The 20964-nt window shown below is 36.5% G+C and overlaps 1 protein-coding gene across 3 annotated transcripts in view; it reads right to left on the bottom strand.

Moving 5' to 3' along the window:
- Positions 1–1337: 1337 nt before the first annotated feature.
- RPS6KA3 (ribosomal protein S6 kinase A3) overlaps positions 1338–20964 on the bottom strand; it is a 75475-nt gene continuing 55848 nt past the window's right edge. For 2 of the 3 annotated variants that reach the window (XM_008629246.2, XM_008629245.2), the window contains 9 exons: positions 20839–20963; positions 18932–19057; positions 17374–17463; positions 12927–13085; positions 9328–9489; positions 9054–9130; positions 7884–8001; positions 7026–7166; positions 1338–5463 (listed from right to left, as the gene is read on the bottom strand). In XM_008629246.2, coding sequence (XP_008627468.2) covers positions 5341–5463; positions 7026–7166; positions 7884–8001; positions 9054–9130; positions 9328–9489; positions 12927–13085; positions 17374–17463; positions 18932–19057; positions 20839–20963 — 1121 coding nt within the window. In that variant the 3' untranslated portion in view covers positions 1338–5340. The remainder of the gene's footprint in view (positions 5464–7025; positions 7167–7883; positions 8002–9053; positions 9131–9327; positions 9490–12926; positions 13086–17373; positions 17464–18931; positions 19058–20838; position 20964) is intronic. The other variant, XM_017728433.1, reaches the window with a different exon arrangement.

Here is a 20964-nt window from a genome sequence, read left to right as displayed (position 1 = left end):
CCCCGGCCTCGGGAACGGGAACGGCCCCGCCCGGGCACTGCGAGGGGCTTTGTGTGGAGTTCAGGGAAAAGGAGGAGGAGGACGAGCGGGCAGCGCGCACCCAGCCAGCCCCGGGACACCGCACAGCGCTCCGGGGGAGCGGTGTGAGTGGTAACTCCTTCCAGTACCTACAGGGAACTTACAGGAAAGATGGGGCAAGACTGTTTACAGGAGCACTGAGTGACAAGACAAGGGGGAATAGGTTCAGATTGGAAGTAGGTTTAAGTAAGACCTTACGAAGAAATTCTTTACTGGAAAGTGAGGCACTGGCGTAGGTTGCCCAGAGAGGTCGTGGAAGCCCCAGAGGTGTTCGAGGCAAGGCTGGATGAGGCTCCGGGCAATCTGGTCGAGTGGGAGGTGTCGCTGCCCACGGCAGGGGGATCGAAACTAGATGATTTTCAAGCTCAATTCCAACCCAAACTATTCTACGATTCTGTAAGTTAGAGGGTATGAAGCAGGAGCTGTGGTATATCGGTCCCCCTTTCTGCCTTTGCAGAGTTTCTGGAGGCTTACAAATTATCCAGTTTACTTGTAAATAAATTTTAAAATATTTTTAGACGGACAGGATAAAGCCTTGTGTGAGCAGAGGGCCACAGCAATGCACACCTCTGATCCCAGGTGTGAATTTCACTGAGGAAATCACACGACCCTTGCCCCATGCCCATTACCAAACGTCTCCGTGTCCTCTGATGCCTTTCTTTTGGTACACTTAGCAAGACCTCTGGTTACATTCCTCACACATCCTCTATCACAATTAATGCAATTTTTTGTAGACTATGCAACCTTTGAAAATCTTCCATTTTTTCCAGATTGCAAGGTTAAAAAGAATCACAGCTGTAAGCTTCCAAGTTGTATGAGCTGCTAAAACATGGACCTGTTGTTTATGGAGTGCTTCTGAATATAATATTGTTTCAAATGTTTACAAAGTGCATTAATTCTCCAACATGCCCATATTTTCAGTGTCCAGAGCAATGCAGGCATTGCAAGTGTTATTTAGCAGCCTTCCATTCAGTGGTAGAGTCAACTAGAATCCACATAGGGTATTAAAATACAATATCCTCACACTGCGGTCTTGTTGTATCTTATATCAGCTCTATAAGCACCGGCTGAATGTGTTTTTCCTTTGTCTTCATGTTTACCTTCCTCAACATGCTGCAAGGTCGGGACACTGTAACTGACACTTGCTTTTTACAAACCCTTTTTGGTTGGCAAAGTGCTGTGAAGGTAGTTCAGAGTTAGTGATGAACAAGTAATGACTTTTGTAACTGGTCAGAACAAATGATTACACAAAACAGCCCTTTAAGATGTTTTAAAGTTTATTCATAGTAGAAATTTCAATTTCTTTTGAAGACTACAAAACCTGCCATTAGACAGGAAAACAAGCAATGATAACTTTCCAAAACTGTTCATAGTTACATCTGGAACAGTTTTAATTACACATTAATAGCATGATTGGAACATCTCTTAGATCAGACTCTGAATAAAACAATCATTTAAAGTATTCAGTACAATTAATTATTTTTTTTAAACTAGCATTTCAGTTCTATGACAGCAGTGCCAAGCATCTAACAGATGCTATTGTAATGGTCTAGAACAAGGTACAATACCACTGATTTCCTGGAACAGTACCCTAGACTCGCTTACATGCCATGCTGAGAAAACTAGTATAAAGTATGATTGTATAGAATCGTAGAAAAATATTTTATCTGTGATTTTGTCATTTTTTAAAAATTGTTTAAGTAGACTTCCCCCCCCAACTAGGTTGCAAAATAATTACATCCCTCATAAGTACACCTTCCCTTTGATTATCAAGAGTATCAAGATAAAGCTAATCATTTACATCATTTTCATAAGTGAAAACTCATCTATTAACCATTGCTGCTTACTAAGGGCCAGCACACTTTGAATCCTTTCCTTCCAATACTAGAAAAGCACAGCTTTAGTTGGTACACCACATTTACAAAAGCAAAACACACACACAAAAATACCCCAGACATGTAAATCTATTTTCTTATGGCCTTGTCTCTTTAGAAAAAAAGTTTTAAATATTTTCTTGAAAAACTCCTTTTAAGTCTCATTCAATGTTATAGTGATTATGAACACAGAACTTTGCCCTTACTGGATATAGATGGCATTTAATGGGTATTGCAACTACACTCTTCCCTCTGTTCCCTCATGCTCTCAAGCACAGTAAATGGTAATTTCACACTAAAAATATTAAAAAGAAACCATGGTCAACATATAGAAAATTCACCTGTATCTGCACTCTCCTTTTTTTATCCTCTATGACTCTCTGAGTCACTTGCTATGCTGTGCAGACCAAGGAGCAGTCCAGCAATGAATGTACACAGTGCGTCATATACTCACATTCTAACAGAAAGGTGCTGAGACTCAAAGAAGCATTACGTGGATTTCTTTATAGGTTAAAACAACTGCAGATATAAAAACATAAAAAAAGTGAAAGTGAACATGGATCCAAACCAAGAGGTAAGGTACATAAATTGCACCTAGTCTGTAAAATACACCTCCCTGCATAGGCAGGCCCTTTACACCTTGGTTTAGAAAGTAACTTTAAAATATAGTTGATCTAAACTTCAACACATTCATCTTAGGGTGTGCTAAACTGCCCAGTTTTGCTACAATTTAAAATGTTCATCCTCTGCTGATATTTATACATGACTTAACAGAAATATCTGTAAAGTCTAGACTAAATTAACAGCTCACTTGAGAATGTAGATACGTAAAATGTAGGAGTTAACTTTGCTTCACTATTTGGCTAATGATCAGTGAGCTTGAGGACCACAAAATACGGCTACAATAAAACTACTGAAAATACTTTAATATTATTTTAATGTGGATATTGCCAATAGTGAGGCAGCCTAACACTCCCTCATTTTGGCCTGTTCTTTGCCAGGTACCTATATACACACACTGAACAGAGTAGGAACTCCTTCTTGAAGTGAAATGTTATTACTGATACACTGGCAAGTACTGCCATCCTTTTATTTCAACAGTATTTAAATAATTTTGTTGACTAGATATGACAATCTTCTAATTAACACCTTAAAACCCACCAGAATGTACAGTTTCTGGATTTTGAGAAGCCTGACTTAAGATTGCTCACAGAGCTGAAAAATACATTTTTTTGAGAGGTAAGGTTTTACTAAATTCCTCTGGAACTGCTGACACTGTCCAAAAAAAAAAAAAAAATTAAGATGGCCTTTTTCTGCCTCAACTTAAAGATGTTTCTTGAAGGAAGGGTAGATGCATCTGCACAGCTAAAGGGAACTTCAATGCTAGAGCACCAAGTAAGGGAAAAATACAAATTGCTTGGGAAGAGCTGTGTTTCAAATTTCTGAGAGCTATGCTAATTTAAGAATCCTTATTTATAAAACCAATTTCTTCACAGTTATATAATGGATTAAATATTTAGCAGATTTTTAAGGGCAATAAAAGTGGGAACCTTTGCAAGTCTAGCAAAGGAAGCTTCTTCTAGGAACTCAGAAATTCTGGCAGAAGAAACACTCCCATTCAGAGCAAATCTGTGGTGTCATAAAGATGATTCTTCCTTTCAACAAACCACTGATGATTTCAGGGAAATAAACAATTACTCACCATAAAAGAAATTTAATACCACTAAAACAAGAAAATACCTTCTTATGCAAGACACAAAATTGCATCCTTTAGTTTTAAAATTGTATTGTTCACCAAAAGCCATTCACCCAGATCCATATTTTATTGAAGCTGGAATTCCCACCAGTCATTTTCACATATGGAAGGACTGTACATAGCCTATAATTTTGGTGGCATGGAACACTCACTGTATTCAAACACGTTCCAGTGCCCCTTCTCATTTGAAGAATTTCATCTTTTCAACACCAGCCATCAAGATGGACCTTTAATTACTTTAGACACCAAGAGGCCAAGAGTATTAAAAGTTTATATCACTATTTAAAGTGAGTCTTCCACCCTCATTATGACCTCGCGTCCATCTGCGGAAAAATGAGAATGTTCCCTCTGAATGGCTTCATCTTACCGGACTGGGACAACACTATTTTCATGGTAAATTAGAAAGACCCTTTTCTAATCCAACAGTTCTTTATGACTTGCCTCTCATTTTGCTTTTGAGGTCAATTAAAATGATCAAAAATAACTGACAGAACATTAGATCCATCAGCTTTGCAACTGCAATGAATGCAGTTAAAACCTACTTTTTACAGGCTTCTGCTTATTAGCGACCAATATGTTTTGCTTTATCTTCAAATGTTGCCTTTCTTCTATAATGCCAACATTCATTCACTGAACAAATCCTTTGCAGCTTAAACAAAAGTCATAGAATACAGATAAAATATTAACAATGGATTATAAGAATAAACCATATAGAAATGTCCTCTATCAGAAAGTATTTAGCAATAATTCCTGAGTCCAGAGATTAGATGGAAGAGACTAAAAGGGAGGGGAGGGGTAACAAAGACAGTGAGATATGGAACAAGTTATCTTTTCTCTGGGTTATTATTACCTATAGTATATATAGTATGGTGAGAGATTCACTGTTTAAATTTCATAGCATAACATTTCATAACATGTGGCATCAAAAACACAGAAATGTAGAAAAGACATAGGCAAGGAAAACTACTTATCCATAGTATTACATTCAATAGCTGTTTAACAGTCAGGCTTCTTTTAGAGCTATCCAACAATACTGATTAATCCAGGTGAACTGTTTAATCAGACTTAATTGTCATAATGATTAATAATATCTAAGTAAAACAAGGCATGTATACATTAAAGAAAACAGCACGGAAATGTACTGCTTGTGAACTGTTTACAAAAACATACAAAATGTTGGATGGCACAAAGTATATAGTGCTAATATAAACAGATTGTTTAAGCTAAGTGCTTAACATAAACTGTCCATCTTGACCTGTAACAAAGAATATTTTAGGGGACAAAAAAAATATTCCTTATAAAAATAATGCTATGTGGTGCAGAGTGCTTTATTCAGTGTACTTTTGACAGAGGTGGCATTTATAACTCTTCTGGTTTATTCAGTCGTGAACATGATCATTTTCATTGTTTCCACTTGTCACTCCATTTGCAGCTCCAGTAAGATCAGTAACTTGCCATCAACAGTTTAAAGCAAGAGTAGATGAAAGCAGTAGCAGCAGCAGGAGCAGCAGCATTATAGGTACCAGCTGGGACAGAGTGTGCTTGCAGGTATCTGTCAGATATGTGCTACCTGTCGCCATGATTTGTGCTATCATCTTATGCCATGGTACCAAGTGTCTGGTTGAGGTCATTTCACAGGGCTGTTGAGGTAATTTTTTTTATACCTCTCCTCTGAGCAAGAGTAGAACGGCCAACTGGCTCCAAAACTGGTGACTGATTACGATTCAAAGCAGAGTAAGTTGCTGCCATTGCACCCTGTGGGGCAGAGGAGAAAAGAACAGTAAGTATGTTGTGGCTGATGCACACACTATAGCAGTGCTAAGTGCCAGAGACTCTGAACAGGTTTTAGCTTTCATTCTATTTTCATCTACTAAACAGAAACTTACTACTGCATTACTCAAGTCCTAGCAGTGTTAGGAACAAGTGTTTTTTAGGGTAATAGTTTTATATTGCTTAAAGAGTCAAACCCAGAAGGTATAAGCTAGGTTGCCAAATTAAGTTCTCTTGCTATGTTGTGAGAGAGAGTTGGGAAAAGAAATCCCATTGGTAGACTGTCTCTGCTTATCACTTATATAACCATTTCAGTTTCCAAAAAAATATTTAAAAATCACCCACATTATTCAGCACATGAAATTTATTTTTAAAAGATTTAGAAAGTTGTCATCAGAACTCCCCCACTTTCCACTTGTGTTTCTGGATGCTAGAAATTTCTAATAGCTGGCTCAGAGAGTGTGTTAATTATATTCTTCAGATCCCTTTTATGTTGAACAAGAGATTCTTGAAGGCAGGACTGAAAACAAGGTTGAATACAGAGAAGTAGAATTCAATTATTTTTGATTTTCCTCTGCTTGTTCAAAGTGAAAAAGTTTCAGGGTTAAAACCAGATCTTGTTTCAGACAGAGTGCAGAAGTATGATACCCTAGGAATCAACACTGCCCTTTTGACTTCACTTCTGCTTTTACTGTGATCACAAAGTACTCTGTTTTCCTTCAGTTACTGACAAGTACCCTCCTCTGGAACTAAAGTTAGCAAATGATTTTACAGCTCCCCTATAGTCACCTCACATTTTTCACTATGAGAAGAATAATTTATGTTGGTTTCTAAAAGCAGTTAAGCCTTCCAGTTAAGTCAGTCCAACAGATTTCGAACACAAGAAAACTGAAGTCTTTTCCAAAGGTATTAGATTTATTCCCTGTAAGTGGTTTCTCATCAAATCCTATTACATATTAAAAGTTCATTTTATGGCTTAGTGCAACATCCAGTCATAACTTTTACACAGTATTTAGAGGAGACACATGCTACCCCCTAACTTTAAAAACAAAACCCCCTTTTGTTTACTGTGGTAATCAGATAACCCACTGCCTTTGTGACGCCACGTTCCCCCTCCTGCTCTCCCCTGCCCCTGCCCTTGGCCACTCCCTCGGTTTCTCCCTATTGGTTCCTGTACCCCAACTCCACCCAGGTACCGCCCCGGAGCCCCTGACACCCCCCCCGCCTCGACACCCTCCTTCCGCGCTCGGACCATGAGGTCTCTCTGCCTCTGGGGATCGTGGGGACAAGATGTGATTAAAGTCCTCTCAAGCCCTCATGGGAGCCCCTTCTCGCCTGCTTCGCCATCACTGGTTGTAACGCTGATAGCTGGCCGGAGCAAGATCGCGGGATCGTCCGAAATGGACTACGGGATGCGACCGGGTCGCACTGCCCTAAGCAGCCGCGCTGAGCTCTCAGGACGCTACAGCCTGCTAAACTAAATCTAGCGATTACAACAGTTTACATTCATTCTGGCTAAACAGCAAGCTGAACAAATAGCTATTTACCTTCACTAAATGGGGAGCATCCTGCCTGTTCAGCTGGTACTGAGGCAACTGGTCACAGTGAACTATCCAGGGGTGACTGAGAACTTGGGCTGCAGTCAGTCTTTGATGAGGGTCAACATGAAGCATTTTTGAAACAAGGTCCTGTCAACAAAGGGTCAATGGAAATAACAGTAGAACTTCAACTTTAAAACAGATTAGTAGTTCAAAACCATAAAAGAAGATTCTAAAGGTTTAAAACAAATTAAAAGCCACCCAGCAATGCTAACAGTGTATCTTTTAATTATGTGACTTAATAGACACTTGGTAACACAAAAGGAAATTAATCGAGGAAAATTTTAGCATTTTAAGCATCCATATATAAGGGGCATGAAGGATATTGCACACTGAGGTTCAGAGACTATTTGTTGTCAAAAATAGGCTTCTCAAAAATGTTCTATAAAAGTTTATTTTGTACAAATGCAGTAAAAAAAGTGTAATACGTCATTGGTTTTCATTATCATGATTTAGACTATCTGTATGATTTTTTTGAACGTCATGCTTACACATCAAGTTTTGTCAAAGCACTTCTCACCATGGATAATTGTATGTGTGAATACTGATAAAACACACTATATTTCTAAGGACAGCTGTTAACTACTACAGTGTAAGGCACACCTGTTTTTTTCTCCTATGTGCCTGCTGAAACATGAAAGGATCAAAAACAGGAAACAAAATCCTAGGCACATAAGGGATTAGATCAGTATTTCAATGTAACAATGGGTGGAACTTACCCAATCATATATGATATATAAATTATAATCAACATGTTGTGTTGCAATCCATTCCTGATCCCCCAAGGGACAAAGCAAATATACTTGCCTTAGCTGTGTCTGAAACACTGTTCCAATAACCGCCACTGAGAGAGAACTTTCCACTTCCTATTCGGGCCAAAATCTCCTCTGGGGTGTCATCAGGACCATTTGCAAAAGGAGTGTAGCTATTTAACAAAACAAATGTTAGTAACTTCCATAACCTGGGCCTCAGTAAGTATTATAAATCTGATTGTAAGATTCAGCAAGTTCAACATGATTATAGGCAACAGACAGTCAAACAGTTGTAAAAAGAATTTATTTTGAACATGTGAAAATACACGGCACTGACTACAGATCTGTTCTTATTGCATGTATTCCCTCTGTATCTGGTCTGAAAAGCAGATTTTTCCTACAGCAGTTCAAATACTGGTGGTTCCTGAATTACAGAAAGTATTCCTTAATCTTTCATATTCTAGTGAAGTACTAAACCAATCCAATCTGTTGTAAATCTGAATGTCTGAGAAAGAATAGATGTTGGTTTAACACCAGAGGAAGAAAGGTGCACCGGCTTTCCTTGCTTCACTACACATACTTTTGCTGCTATTAGAATGTCCCCAATCAAAAAAGAGATATACTTAAAAACAAATGTATTTGTCACTTATTTAAAATACAAAAATCTCTTTGATGATGTTAACTCTTAACCAAAGTGGCAATCTGAATAACCCAGCACAAAAAGATAGTTGCTATGGCATCTACTAAATAGATTATCTTTTGAACTTCTGGTACTATAGTTGAATTTCTTATTCATCATCTTTTATACAAATAATTTCTGTTGCATATACAAATGCTTTTCTACTGCATTTATTATATTCTAACCAGATCACTTCAAACATTCAGTGGCTGAATTTTGCATACAAACATGCTTTAATGCATGCAAATATATTTGTAACATTTTCTTCAACATACATGGCTTAATCTTTTAATTTTCACATGAAACAAATCACCTTTAAGCAGAAATTAAGCACATAAAATAGAGGAGACATTAGAAGCAAAGAATTTTTCACATTGGTCCCTGCAAACTTGGATTCTACTAAAGGCAAAGCATATTCTCAACCCCAAAGCTGAAATTAATTACTGCTTTGATAGAAACATCTGCAACGGTGGGCCTACATTTATTACTGTTTTTGTTTGTATTGGTTTGCTATTCTACAGCAAAGCAAACTATAAACACCCTTACCCAGTGAGCATGGTATAAAGTAGAACACCAAGGCTCCATATGTCACATGCAGCATCATAACCTTGCCTCTTTAAAACCTGAGAGAGACAAATATTCTTTCTGAAAAAAATGCTTAGAAATGCATTCATTATGCTATAAAAATAGTAAAATTTCAGATTTTTACTGTTTACAAAGTGATTCTATTTGTTACACAAGAATGGAAAAAAAAAAAATCTATCTAGCAAAAACATCCCAGTAAAATAAATGAAGGCATATAAACTATCCTGGGTTTTACCTCTGGTGCAACAAAATTTGCTGTGTAACATGGAGTCATCAGAAGACCATTTTCTGCTCGCAGTTGTTTTGCAAAGCCAAAGTCACAAATTCGAATTGATTCTGGATTACCAGATTCATCAACATAAAGAATATTGCTAGGCTTCAGGTCTCGGTGAACTACCTAAAAAAATAAAACCAACCACTAAATACAATAAGCTAAGCACATGAAAAGCTTTTTATTATAATTAGCAATTCTGCTACTTAAGTCTCCCAACAGCACGCTCAGTTTCCAGAGTTCCAGGTTCTACCATCAGCTGCAGTGTTCTGATGCTCAGTGGTGTCTGGAGCACTACAATTCTAACTTGCAAACTCTAAAACCCCCTCCAAATGTCCCATGCCACCCTCATTTATTTGTAGAGACAGTTCCAGATGCCTTTTCTCATGGTTGAATCATGTCTTTCCTTTTTAACATGCACAACTACCAGGCTCTTTAAATCAGAACTTTTGGCTGCTAATATCTTTTGGAGTCAGCGGCTGCTGTAGCTGATGTACCACCTTGCTATGTAAACACAGACTAGTTACTGCTGCAGTAACTCTGTGTTCCATTCTCTTCATTCAGACAGTCTGAATTAATCTCAGAAAAATACTTAAAGCCTGATTAAGAAGGAATTTTAATAATAAAAAACTCCTGACAAAGTATCAGAGAGGTATTCTCCAAATATCAAAAAAAGCCTGTACTGGTTCCCAAGTGGCTGCTTCTGCAGGGGCTTGAGATGTAAAATGCTTTGAAAAACTGGAGAAGCTGCCAAAGTTCCAGCAGAATAAATCTGATCTTATTTGAAGCTATGTAATAACAAGCCTTAACAAAACCTGGAATGCACAAGGACAGTCTCTGAAATCAGACCTGCTGTATTTTCTTCACAAGAGAAGTTAGTCTACAGCCTCCAGAGGCTTTGCTCTCTGTAAAGAAGAGGGTATATACCCCTAAAAAACAGCAGAGACATGAGGGCCTTTATCTTGTTGTCCTATGTGCTTTATTAGTATTAAACACAGCTTCTCATGGTTAAATTTAAACAGAAGAGATTGTGAAATATTTCAAAAAAGTAATCACATTGGAACAAAGAGATATCCCCAGACTTCTGCAAGTAAGCAGTGTCCAGAAAGCAGAAGCTCAACACACTCATCCAAACCTAGCAGGGTTTCAGGAAAGCAATGTGAGACCAAGCAGTAAGAGTGCAGAGGGTCATGCACATTGCAAAGCCATTTAACACATTAAGTCTATTTAGTACAGACTTTTTCAGCATGCAAATCCTTTGCAATTCTCAGATTTAAAAAACCAAGTATTAAAATTATGGAAATAAGCACCTTGTAAGCTGAAATACACAAATGATATTAAAGAATTTGACTTGGAACAGTAGGTGTTAAGGGGAACATCTTGGCTTTAGATGTCAGCATATGAGAGAACCAGTTCCTGATTGCCCTTGTTTTTAACCTTTTCCCCTAGTAAAGAGTGAAACAACCTTTACTGCTCCAAGAGGCAAATAAAAAACCTCAGTTTTATTCTTACACGAGTTTTGGGGGTTTTTTTGAAAGAGATTCTAAAAGGGGTAGAAAGGAAGAAGTGAGCAATGGAAGCAGCACAGAGCTGGGCATTTGGCAGTGTCTAGAACCAGTCTGCTTGAGCTGTATGCTTTTTTTGGAAGAAGGGGAAGCAATTCTCAAGTAGGAAGAGGAGTAAGTCTAACAGTCTAGTTCACATTAAAACACTATTTCCCAAGCAATCAAAACGTTTATGTCAAGGAATAAATGAAATGCCTTCCTACGTTAAGCTGTTTTCCCAAAGGTAAATTTTGAAAACATTTAAAAACAATGTTTAAAAAAAATTGCCAGATTGTTTAGGTTATATTGGTGTTTGGTATAGAAATAACATTTTATTTTAGAGCAACAGAAGAGAGAGCAAAATAACATGCAGGAAATTTCAGTTCTTCATTTCTTCGCATTGTGCTTTTGACTAGCAGTCTCAATTATCTACCAGCATTCACAAGTCTGCTGCTCCAAGATGACATGACACTTTTTGTTTATCTGTTTTATGATGTCTCTTGTGCCAATCCTTAATCACTGTATGTTGGCTCTAATACTTTTAGAACTCTTTGGGTGAGCACTGGAAGCACTGCTTACTCTGAAGAGGAGGATTTCATTCCTTGCTTAGCTAGTTTTTCAGTTCAAAAGTATCTTGTGAATGTCCACAAGGAAACTCTTCCTGGGAAGGGCTGTGGAGACTGCACACAGATTCAGACTGTCAAACCTGATACTACCTAATATCATATTCAAATGAGCTCCTCCTGTGTCCAAAAGAGTTACAACAGGAGAATCCACTGAAGACACGAGGGACTCCTCCAGAAAAGAATTAGACGACTGAAGTGCTCACTATTTACATATATGGCCGGATTTCCTGTGGAGGTGTACTTAATAGAAGACTTGAAAATTTCCAAAAGCAAACATTCCAAAGTGCATGTGGTCTAATACAAGTCCAAATGCCAATATATACAGGCATCTACAGTAAAGAAACAAAAACCCCTAAAATCCCTTACTTGATGCATGCAAGGAGACTGGGCCTCTTTTGGCCACATGTGGCAAGAATGTACCAAGTTATGATTTGTTATTCTAGTATCTGTATTTCCATACAGAAGGTGTCAAGATTTGTTCATAATTCCCACGGGTGCTGCTGGCCAAGGACTATAGTCTGTGCACACAGGCTCAAATAAAAATACACACATGAGCAAGTGACTGAAGTGATGAATCACGGAATGAGATTCCAGATAACTTTGATCATAAGTTTTCTGAAATAACAGCTTCCAGACATGACAGTGTGTATTAAATTGCTATTTGTTACTTAAAATAATTTGAGTACTATATGTTTCAAAGTGTCTTTTCTTGGGTAACAACATAATGTTTTAGCAGCTTGACTTTTTCCTTGCACCCTTATTTTCTGCTTTTTTTCCTATCCCCTTTTTCTTGTTTACCTAAAGAGGCAACATAACTTACCTTTTTGCCATGCAATTACCACACCACTCTTCTCTATATTTGAACTACTTCCTATGTCTACAAATTAATTTCCCAAAGCGTTAATTTTCTGTCTCCTACAAGTTACTGACACTATGGCACAGGAGTTACAAGTCATAAACCATGTTCTTCAAAACCAAGTTCTCAAAGGAATTACAAACATGACAAATGGAAAATAAATTTGCAGGGTCTATCACAGGATGAGATTGGAATTACATTAGGCCCTGTGGCTTTGCAATGACACTGGCCCCAGCACTTCTTCCTGGACTTTCTTCCCCTCATATCCTCTGTGTTAGTAATTATCTGCATATTCCACAGAACTGCTGACAGATTGCATGAAGAACAACAGAAACAGTTGCATCATCTCAGTTATCTGAATGCATACAGAGCTGATAAGGAAAGTTTTGATTTCAACACAAACTCCTGCTGCAATGTAACTGTTTACCAAAACCTACTTAATTACCACACAGAAGAATGTATCAAGATATAAGCTTATGCTTCTGAAAGAGAAGAATATCAATAGCTATAAGCATTTTGTCTGAGATGAAAACTTACCCCTTGTGTGTGAAGATATTCTACTGTTTTTGTTATTGTGAACAGAACAGCACTAGCTTCTCGTTCTGAGAAAAATTTTTGCCTAAGAATTTTATCCAGCAGTTCTCCTCCTTTCATAAGTTCTGTTACTACATACACGTATTTTCCATCATCATACACCTGCAAAAAGTACATAAACATTTAAACTTCAAAATATTTATTCTCTGCTGTCTTCCTGTGAAATGCACAGAGATAGTGCAGGTGTGTCCACAAGCTGTTTTCTTCAATTGTTTTCCCCACATTTCACAACCCACACACTATCCAAATATTGTTCATCTTCAGAAACGAACAAAAAACCTTTACAAAAAGACAGTACAGTACCAAAATAGCATAGAAATACCGGCATGTGTTTAAAGATAAAAAAGGATAAATAACAAGTAGTTTCCCCCCACATAGTTTCACTAAAACTAAGTAAACTAGACATGTGAGAAATTTAGTAAAAAATGGAAATGAGTCTGATGAAGGCAAAACCAGAGCTAATTCAAGCAGCAATTATTGCACCAAATTACAAATATGAACAGAGATCATTCCAACCGTCAGACAAAAATAAAACGAAAAAATAAAATCTAAGTTTACCTCAAAATAGCCTCTGTGAACAGTGAAGTGAATGCATACAAAGTTGCTATGATAAAAACCTACAACTTATACATTACTCTGCACATAAAGCCTATACCAAAGTCTAAATGTCTTAAAATATGCATATTTTATCCCTTACTTCTACTTATGGAAAATGGCTTAATTTTTGCATGGCTTTTGTTGTCCAGGGAAGCATTTGAGAATTTTTTACATTCTCACCAGGGGGCGCAATAAACTGAGTGATGCCAAACCATGTTTTAAGGTACACAAGTTCAGCATTTCATTTCAGTTGCAATTTCACAGAATCATAGAACAGTTTGGGTTGGAAGACCCCTTAAAGATCATCTAGTTCCAGCTCCCCTCCATAGGCAGGGACATGTTTCACTAGACCAGGTTGCTCAAAGCTCTGTCCAACCTGGCCTGGGAATTCCAACTTAACCCAGAAACAATTCCTGCTTTAGTGAAACCTTTTACAGACTGTCCCTTTTATCATTTCAACCTACTTTTATGGTGATGTTACAATTTTTTTTTTCAGTAAAATGTGTGAAATAAAAAATAACTTGTGTTTAAGTAGAGACAATTATCCAAGTTGTAGTAAAATAAATTTAGGAATATATATCAGCTAAGTAACAGAAAATAATAAAAAAAATTTTCATCCCAATTCCCTTGTCTTAAGCTACCTGGCAAAAACATGCTAATAAAGTTCTAAGCATCAAAATTTTTGTTCTCCTAATGACACTAAATAAAAACAGAAGAATGTTAAATAATTCTGTGGGCTTTACAAACTTATGATATTAAGGACATGAAGACATGATGGGTTTTTCTGTCTTCTCATTTAACAGGAATTTTTCCCCCATGAAATATAATGACTGATCATCTGAATGTGTTTTTATTAAGACTTTAAATATTACACAGTTCAAAAGCAGAATTATCTAATTCTAGATACTAAACTGGATTTTTTTTTGGATAGGCATGCTTCCTCTAATCCTGGTATAACATGAGGAGATCAGCTATTATTTTCTTTGACACGACAGAAAACATCTCAGGAATGCAGAATTCAAGGAAAATTTGCATTTGGTTACCATTTTATCTGCTGGTCCTGTCTGCCTGCCCAAAAAAATCCCACAGATAACTCACCCTGAACAAATCATTCGCCTCGCACCAATTTCTCTAATGGTATTATCAACTTAAGTTGTTTTTGAATAAATACTGATGAAGATTTCTTCACAGTTAGGTGCACAGTATCATGCTAAGATCACAAACGTGACACTACTTTTTAAAATTAACTCTGGGCACAAGCCACAGGTCAGTCAGCATGTCTCCTCTACCAGGTAAAGTAGAAGAAACTATACTGAGAAACAGATGTAGGCACATGAACAAAATATAAAACAATGGAAAAAGAAATCAAAGTTTTTGCCAAGGGAAATAAGATTTTACAGACATATTATGAAGTTTTTTGAAATCATAAATAAGCACTTGGACAGGAGACTGGATATCTTGTATTCAGGTTTCTAAAATGTTTCTGAAAAGATTATTCAGGCAATGCTTTAAATAACTCAAACCAGAACAAAGGTTCTGTTACAAAACAGTAACTATTACATAAAAAGGGTAAAATACTTATAATGGTCTGGCACAGGAAGTTTCTAGGTAATGTTTTGTTGGAAGCTGTGTGCTTCCTCCCTTCTTATACTGTTTCCTAGGCATCCACTAAGGGCCTCTGTCAGAGGCAGGATATTGGATAAGAAGGACATCTGATTTAGCACAATATAGCTCCTTTTGTTTATATACTGTGTAACTGAAAAAGACCACTGATAACAATCAGAAGGAAAACCCCCAGAGGACTGTACACTGCAGAAAGAATTTGGTCTCTTGAATATCCATTGTTTCAATCCAAACACCTTCAGAATTAAATTACAAAAAAAGGCTGAACGAGAATGAAAACTTCCATCTTAAGCAAAATTCAAATATTACTGCATTTCTTCTTGAAATAGAAGAAAAGAAAGAAATTATTTCTCACAGAATAATAATTTCCAAAGCAGGCACTTAAGTGCTGAAATGTTCTATTTTGGCACTTCAGATTAGAAACATTTAAGCTTTGATGTGGAACTGAATGAAAAATTGAGCAAATCAATGATGAGTTTTATTTTTATAATAGTACACGGTGCTCTAGAGTTTGAGACCTGAAGGCAAAATACTCCTTCTCTTCTCTGAAAGCTATCGTGTGGGATATGCAAGGAATCTGCCCCATGGGTCTGTATTAGGACAAGGAAAACTTAATGTTACATTCTTACAGACTTATACAAGATTCTATTACATATGAAGTCTGTATATTTTTTCTTACACTGGACATCCATAACTTCTGTTTGGGGAACTGATTTGAAGCAGAAGTGAGTGAGAATTACAGCCTTTCTCCCTCTGTGGGCTTTTTTGGTAGTCTCCTATTTGTGTATTGCTGCTGCTGTGCATGAAAGATGGTTCCTGCTGGAAGATGACTGATGATGATAAAAGATTAATTACAAAGTGAAATAATTCAGCATATATTGCAGCTGTTTAATGTTGCCTGGATTTCTGTTCTCAATGTAAAATATTCATAATGCTCAAGTTCAGGTAAGTGCTCACATTCTCATGTTTGTCTTCCTGCTTAAATAACATAAGTTCTATTATGAATTAAAGTAGCATATGAGCCCAGCATGCAGCACTAAAAGCACCATGAATGCTGACAGAGGTTCTGTTCAGCACAGCTCCTTTCAAGTAGCTTTACTGTCCAACCACATGTAGCAGAACAGAAAGTGGGACTGTAATTGTATCTTGCTTGCAGTAAGATAAGCTCCCTGGTGGGCTCCCCTGAATATCTACCTTATTTTCTTTGTCCAAGAAAGGGCCAAACAGTATGATATCAATAAAGTGAAGACAGATTACAGTAGACCAACTTCATGCAGAGTCCTTTAGTGCTCATCTCCACAGTATTTATGAGCTGTTGTTTTAATGACTTCAAAATGTCTGACAATCTCCTTTTAGCTGAGCTCAGCTTCCTGGAAATGGTTTTTGCCTGAGGTTGGGTTTGGGGGACCAGAATATTTCCCTGCAGTCTAAGCTTAAAGTCATTAAGCATATGCCTTTTTAATTTTTAATCCTCTTTAATGAATAATCAAGGAGAGAAAGACAATTTTCTTTTTCAGTTGGATCATCAGAATATACTGTTCACTATGAAAACCCTCTACCTCCCAGCTTATGTTATTCCTTGCTTTTTATGGACAAAGTGTTTCCATGGTCAGAACAAATAATACAAGAAAAAAATACCTAGATAGTGTTCACGCAAAGGCCAGATAAAGATGGGTAGAAAAGAGTGGCAACCACGGACATGGAAAGATTTTGTCTACTACTGAGTAATACTTGCTACTGTCCATGAAAATTACTTAGGGTACTGTGCTAACAGCAAGTCCTTTGTTATATAATAACATACATTAAAAATGCTTTTGATTAATGTAGGCAAAAGCAGATTCAAAGTTAACTAAGCAATCAAAAACCTTCCTTGTTTCTTTAAAAATACAGCCAATGTTAAATAAATTATTCTTGTGCTAGGATTTATGAAGGATGAATTATTTGATTCCTTAGAATAACATTGTACCACAATATAAGCATCTTTAAGAGAAAACACTGACATCTCAGTAAAAAATTTGATACTACTGGATAAATTGCATTGGGACCTTGTTCAATTTTTAATACTGAAAAACATGAACATAAATATAAAACATGCAGCTTGTCATCTCTCAAATTAGAAAGTGATTCACAATTATAATACACTAAAGGATGTCTTTATAACACTACTTACATCTTTTAGGGTAATAATATTTGGATGCTGTCCATAGCGCAGCAGGATTTCAATCTCTTCTGTTGGATCTCTTTTACTCTTGTCAATAATCTGTAAGAGCAAGTACAGACATAGACATAATTATTTTTGTGAATATTATATAGTGTAATGCTTTGGTATGCTTATTAGCATCAGCAGTTAAGCAATATTTATTGTTGCAAAAGACATGGATTATAACCAAACTCAAATTTGTTAAATTGGAAAAGCAAGGCAAATCAAAAAATGTTGGGAAAAATGAAAAAATCTCTTCGAAAACAATTTTGGAGGATAAGCGATCTGGTCTCTTTGGCTGTGATTAATAATGCAAGGCTGTTTAGTAGATAAAACTTTAGTGATACATTATTTCATAAAACTGGAAGTTCCTAATTTAACATGAGATACTGGTTGGATGATGCTAATGAACTGATTCTCACAATGCTAATCTAAACCAAGTATTTGGTGCAGCAAAAGATAAAGCAGGAGAGTAAGAGAATTAAAAAATTAGAAAAAATAAAAATTTCTCAGTTAATTCAAACACACATTCATTATAAAGGTCCATTTGAATCTCTGGCTCTAAAGTTCTCCCTGTGCAAAGAAGTGAAATATTGTTTTGCCCTACTTAAAAAGTATTCTTGTGATTCTCATGTTTGTCCATTCCTGAACCACAGAATTTCCTCTCATGTCTTTTCCATTGTGGTGTTACCCCTTCATCCTTATGCCCGTACTGCTACTGGTCCCCTGCTAATACATCAGACACTGATCATCTTATTCTTTTTTTCAAGATTCCTTGAGGAAAAAAATGCCCTAACAGAGGCAATAGAAAAGCAAGGGAATCTTCACAATAAATGTTACAGCTGAGGGAGTTATCAGCTATGCCAGGACTTACAGTTTCAAGATATTACTTCAAACTGAAAGCACGGAAGTCAAATCTGTTCCTGGCCAGAACTAGAATAAAAATAAGTATTTAACTACCAAATTGAAACTGCAAGGTTTCCAGAAGGCAATCTACATGCTTAATTCATCTTTGTATTTTACATAACTAAGTAGTAAGCTGTTCAACAATTCAAAAAGAGAACTGCCTCATAGTATAGGATTTTAAGACTACTTTTTTTCCCCCCCACTTATAAAAGTCTGCTAATCCGTACTCTTGCTTTCATAGCAACCATTTGGTCCCGGGTTATTGCACAAAAAGACAAAAAACCTTATCATTGCAGTTCTGGGAAATCTACTAATTTCAACTGAGAATTTAATGCCTTCAAAGAAGTGCTAGAAAGCCCTATAGAATAACATAAAAACAACATTAAAATCCTTGCTGAAAACCAGGAAGCAAAGACAAAGAGTTGAAGTTTATTCTGGAAGTTATACCAGACTGAAGACTGTAATGAACTCCTTACCCATCTGAGAATTTACGAATTTACTTTTGCAGTTGCATATAAAGTATTTTTACATCAAAAAAATAATCTTAATATGTTTCTCTATGACAAATAAAAGATGTCCAATGCTAAAATCTGAAAAGTGTGGTTTATAACAAAGTAATTACCTTTACAGCATATTCCATGTTTGAAGCTTTATGAATACATCTCTTGCAGACAGAGTAAGAGCCAACTCCAATATCTTCCTTTACTTCATATCCATCAGTAAACTGAATGCTGTTCCTGTGCAACTGCTACCAAAATAACATTATCAATTGATGAATATTCATAATATGTAACTGATCTTTTTATTAAAATAACTTTTTAAAAATTCCTACTGATTTGATTAAAATTTTAAACTGATGACTCTACTAGGTCAAAGTGGTCTAAATCCCCATTACCTTCTGTTCAAAATTAGTATAAGATAAATTTAGACATTACAATATTAGACATATTGTAAATAATATGTAACATATTAATAATTTACAATATAAACCATATTGTAAATAATGCACACTGTATTTTAGAAACTGACAACATTTTTTCTGACTACTGCTTTATTAATTTAAAGATAGAAACTTGAAACCAAAGAAAAACAGAAAACTTCAAGATAAAATAGTGATACAATAATGGTAAAGAACTATCACTGTTTCTATTATCTGAATAGACAGATAAATGCCAGCTGGAAAATTTAGAGATATTGAATAGAATCAGATTGGCTGGAATTACATGGAATGGCAGTCAAAAATCCTTTCACAGAAATAAAAAGCTGAAAGGAGGACAAGTGTTCACTCTTGTAAGGGAAGGAAATGGTGTTCTAGTATATGGAGTTTGTGCAAAGGATGCAAAGCATTTGCAGGAAACCATCTGGGTATCCTGCAGCACAGAAAAGAGGAAATAGGAGTGAGGAAGTTGTTGAGGGGCACAGAGGAAAGGCAGCACAGAAACAGACCTTTACAAGAGAAGGAAACCATATACGAGGAGAAATAATGCCTGCAGAAACTTCTAACAAGATATCAGGATCAGAAATAATTCTGATGCATATATCAAATCAGAAAGCTTCTTGAGAACAAAAAAGGATCTAAAGTTATATTTTAAAAAAATGGTATTACACATGAAACAGTAATGCATAGAAAAGCATGTTGCAACAATTCTAGACATGAGAGTGTTAGAGAAATAGAAAGGCTATTCATGTTCTGTATAAATTGTGGGTTTTTTAAAATTTTCTCAGGCATTTGCAAAATACCAGTGCAGAGAAAAATATAAATAAACCCAATCATACAGCACACCTTTTTATTCCTACCTATACATTAAGAAGTCTTCAACACAATTTAGATAATGAACTGGTTTTCATGACTCAGTAATTAGAATTATTAAAAGCAAAGAGGAGGTAGAAATACAAATTTTGCAGAGGTCTCATCTTCCGGCTGACAACCTCACAATTATTAATACAGGAGACTCTACTGGAGCCATGCAAATACATCAAGGAAGCCAAAGCTAGAGTGTGCACTGTAACACTGACTTGTATGATATGACACTGGAATAAGTCACAAAATAGCACAGATTAGCAAATTAACTTAAAGTGGCTTGGGAGGGACAGAATATATCCTGGGTCACGGATTCCACGAGGCAGTCCCGAACATCCAGATACATCTCGCAGTTGTACTCCAGTGCCTCCTACTACTGCATTGCAGGAATCAACTGACATTTTCATGTATGGGGGAAAAAACCCCTATAAATCAATATATCTGTTATTCCACTCCACCTTATAGTCAGGGCTTGGCATTAAAGAGTTTTAATACAGTACAGATGGTAAAATGTTGTCATTTAAGGCTGAAGCCTATTTGGACCTGTAGCTGCTCAGTAGTTAAACAGGTCCTGCACCTTCAGAGATTTTGTTTGGATAAAATAATCTGATCTTTACTTTTCTTGTATAAAAGATGACAATGACTTTGTCATGATACTTCATTCTGTGACAAGGAAACAATCCATCCACCAAAAGACAGCACTGATTTTTTTTTGTAGATGTACCCACCTGGACAATTGAATGCACTCCAACTGTCTGCATTGCTTGACTTTCATCATCTGATGCAATAGCTACAAAACTAAATCCTCGAAAAAGCTGATGTGCATTAGCACTGGGTGGGATACCAGGCGAATC

Source organism: Corvus brachyrhynchos, unplaced genomic scaffold, assembly GCF_000691975.1.
Source record: "Corvus brachyrhynchos isolate BGI_N302 unplaced genomic scaffold, ASM69197v1 scaffold11, whole genome shotgun sequence".
In the NCBI taxonomy this organism is placed as follows: Eukaryota; Metazoa; Chordata; class Aves; order Passeriformes; family Corvidae; genus Corvus; species Corvus brachyrhynchos.
The sequence above is the reverse complement of the archived record's forward strand: the minus strand, read 5'-3'. Positions and strand labels throughout refer to the sequence as shown.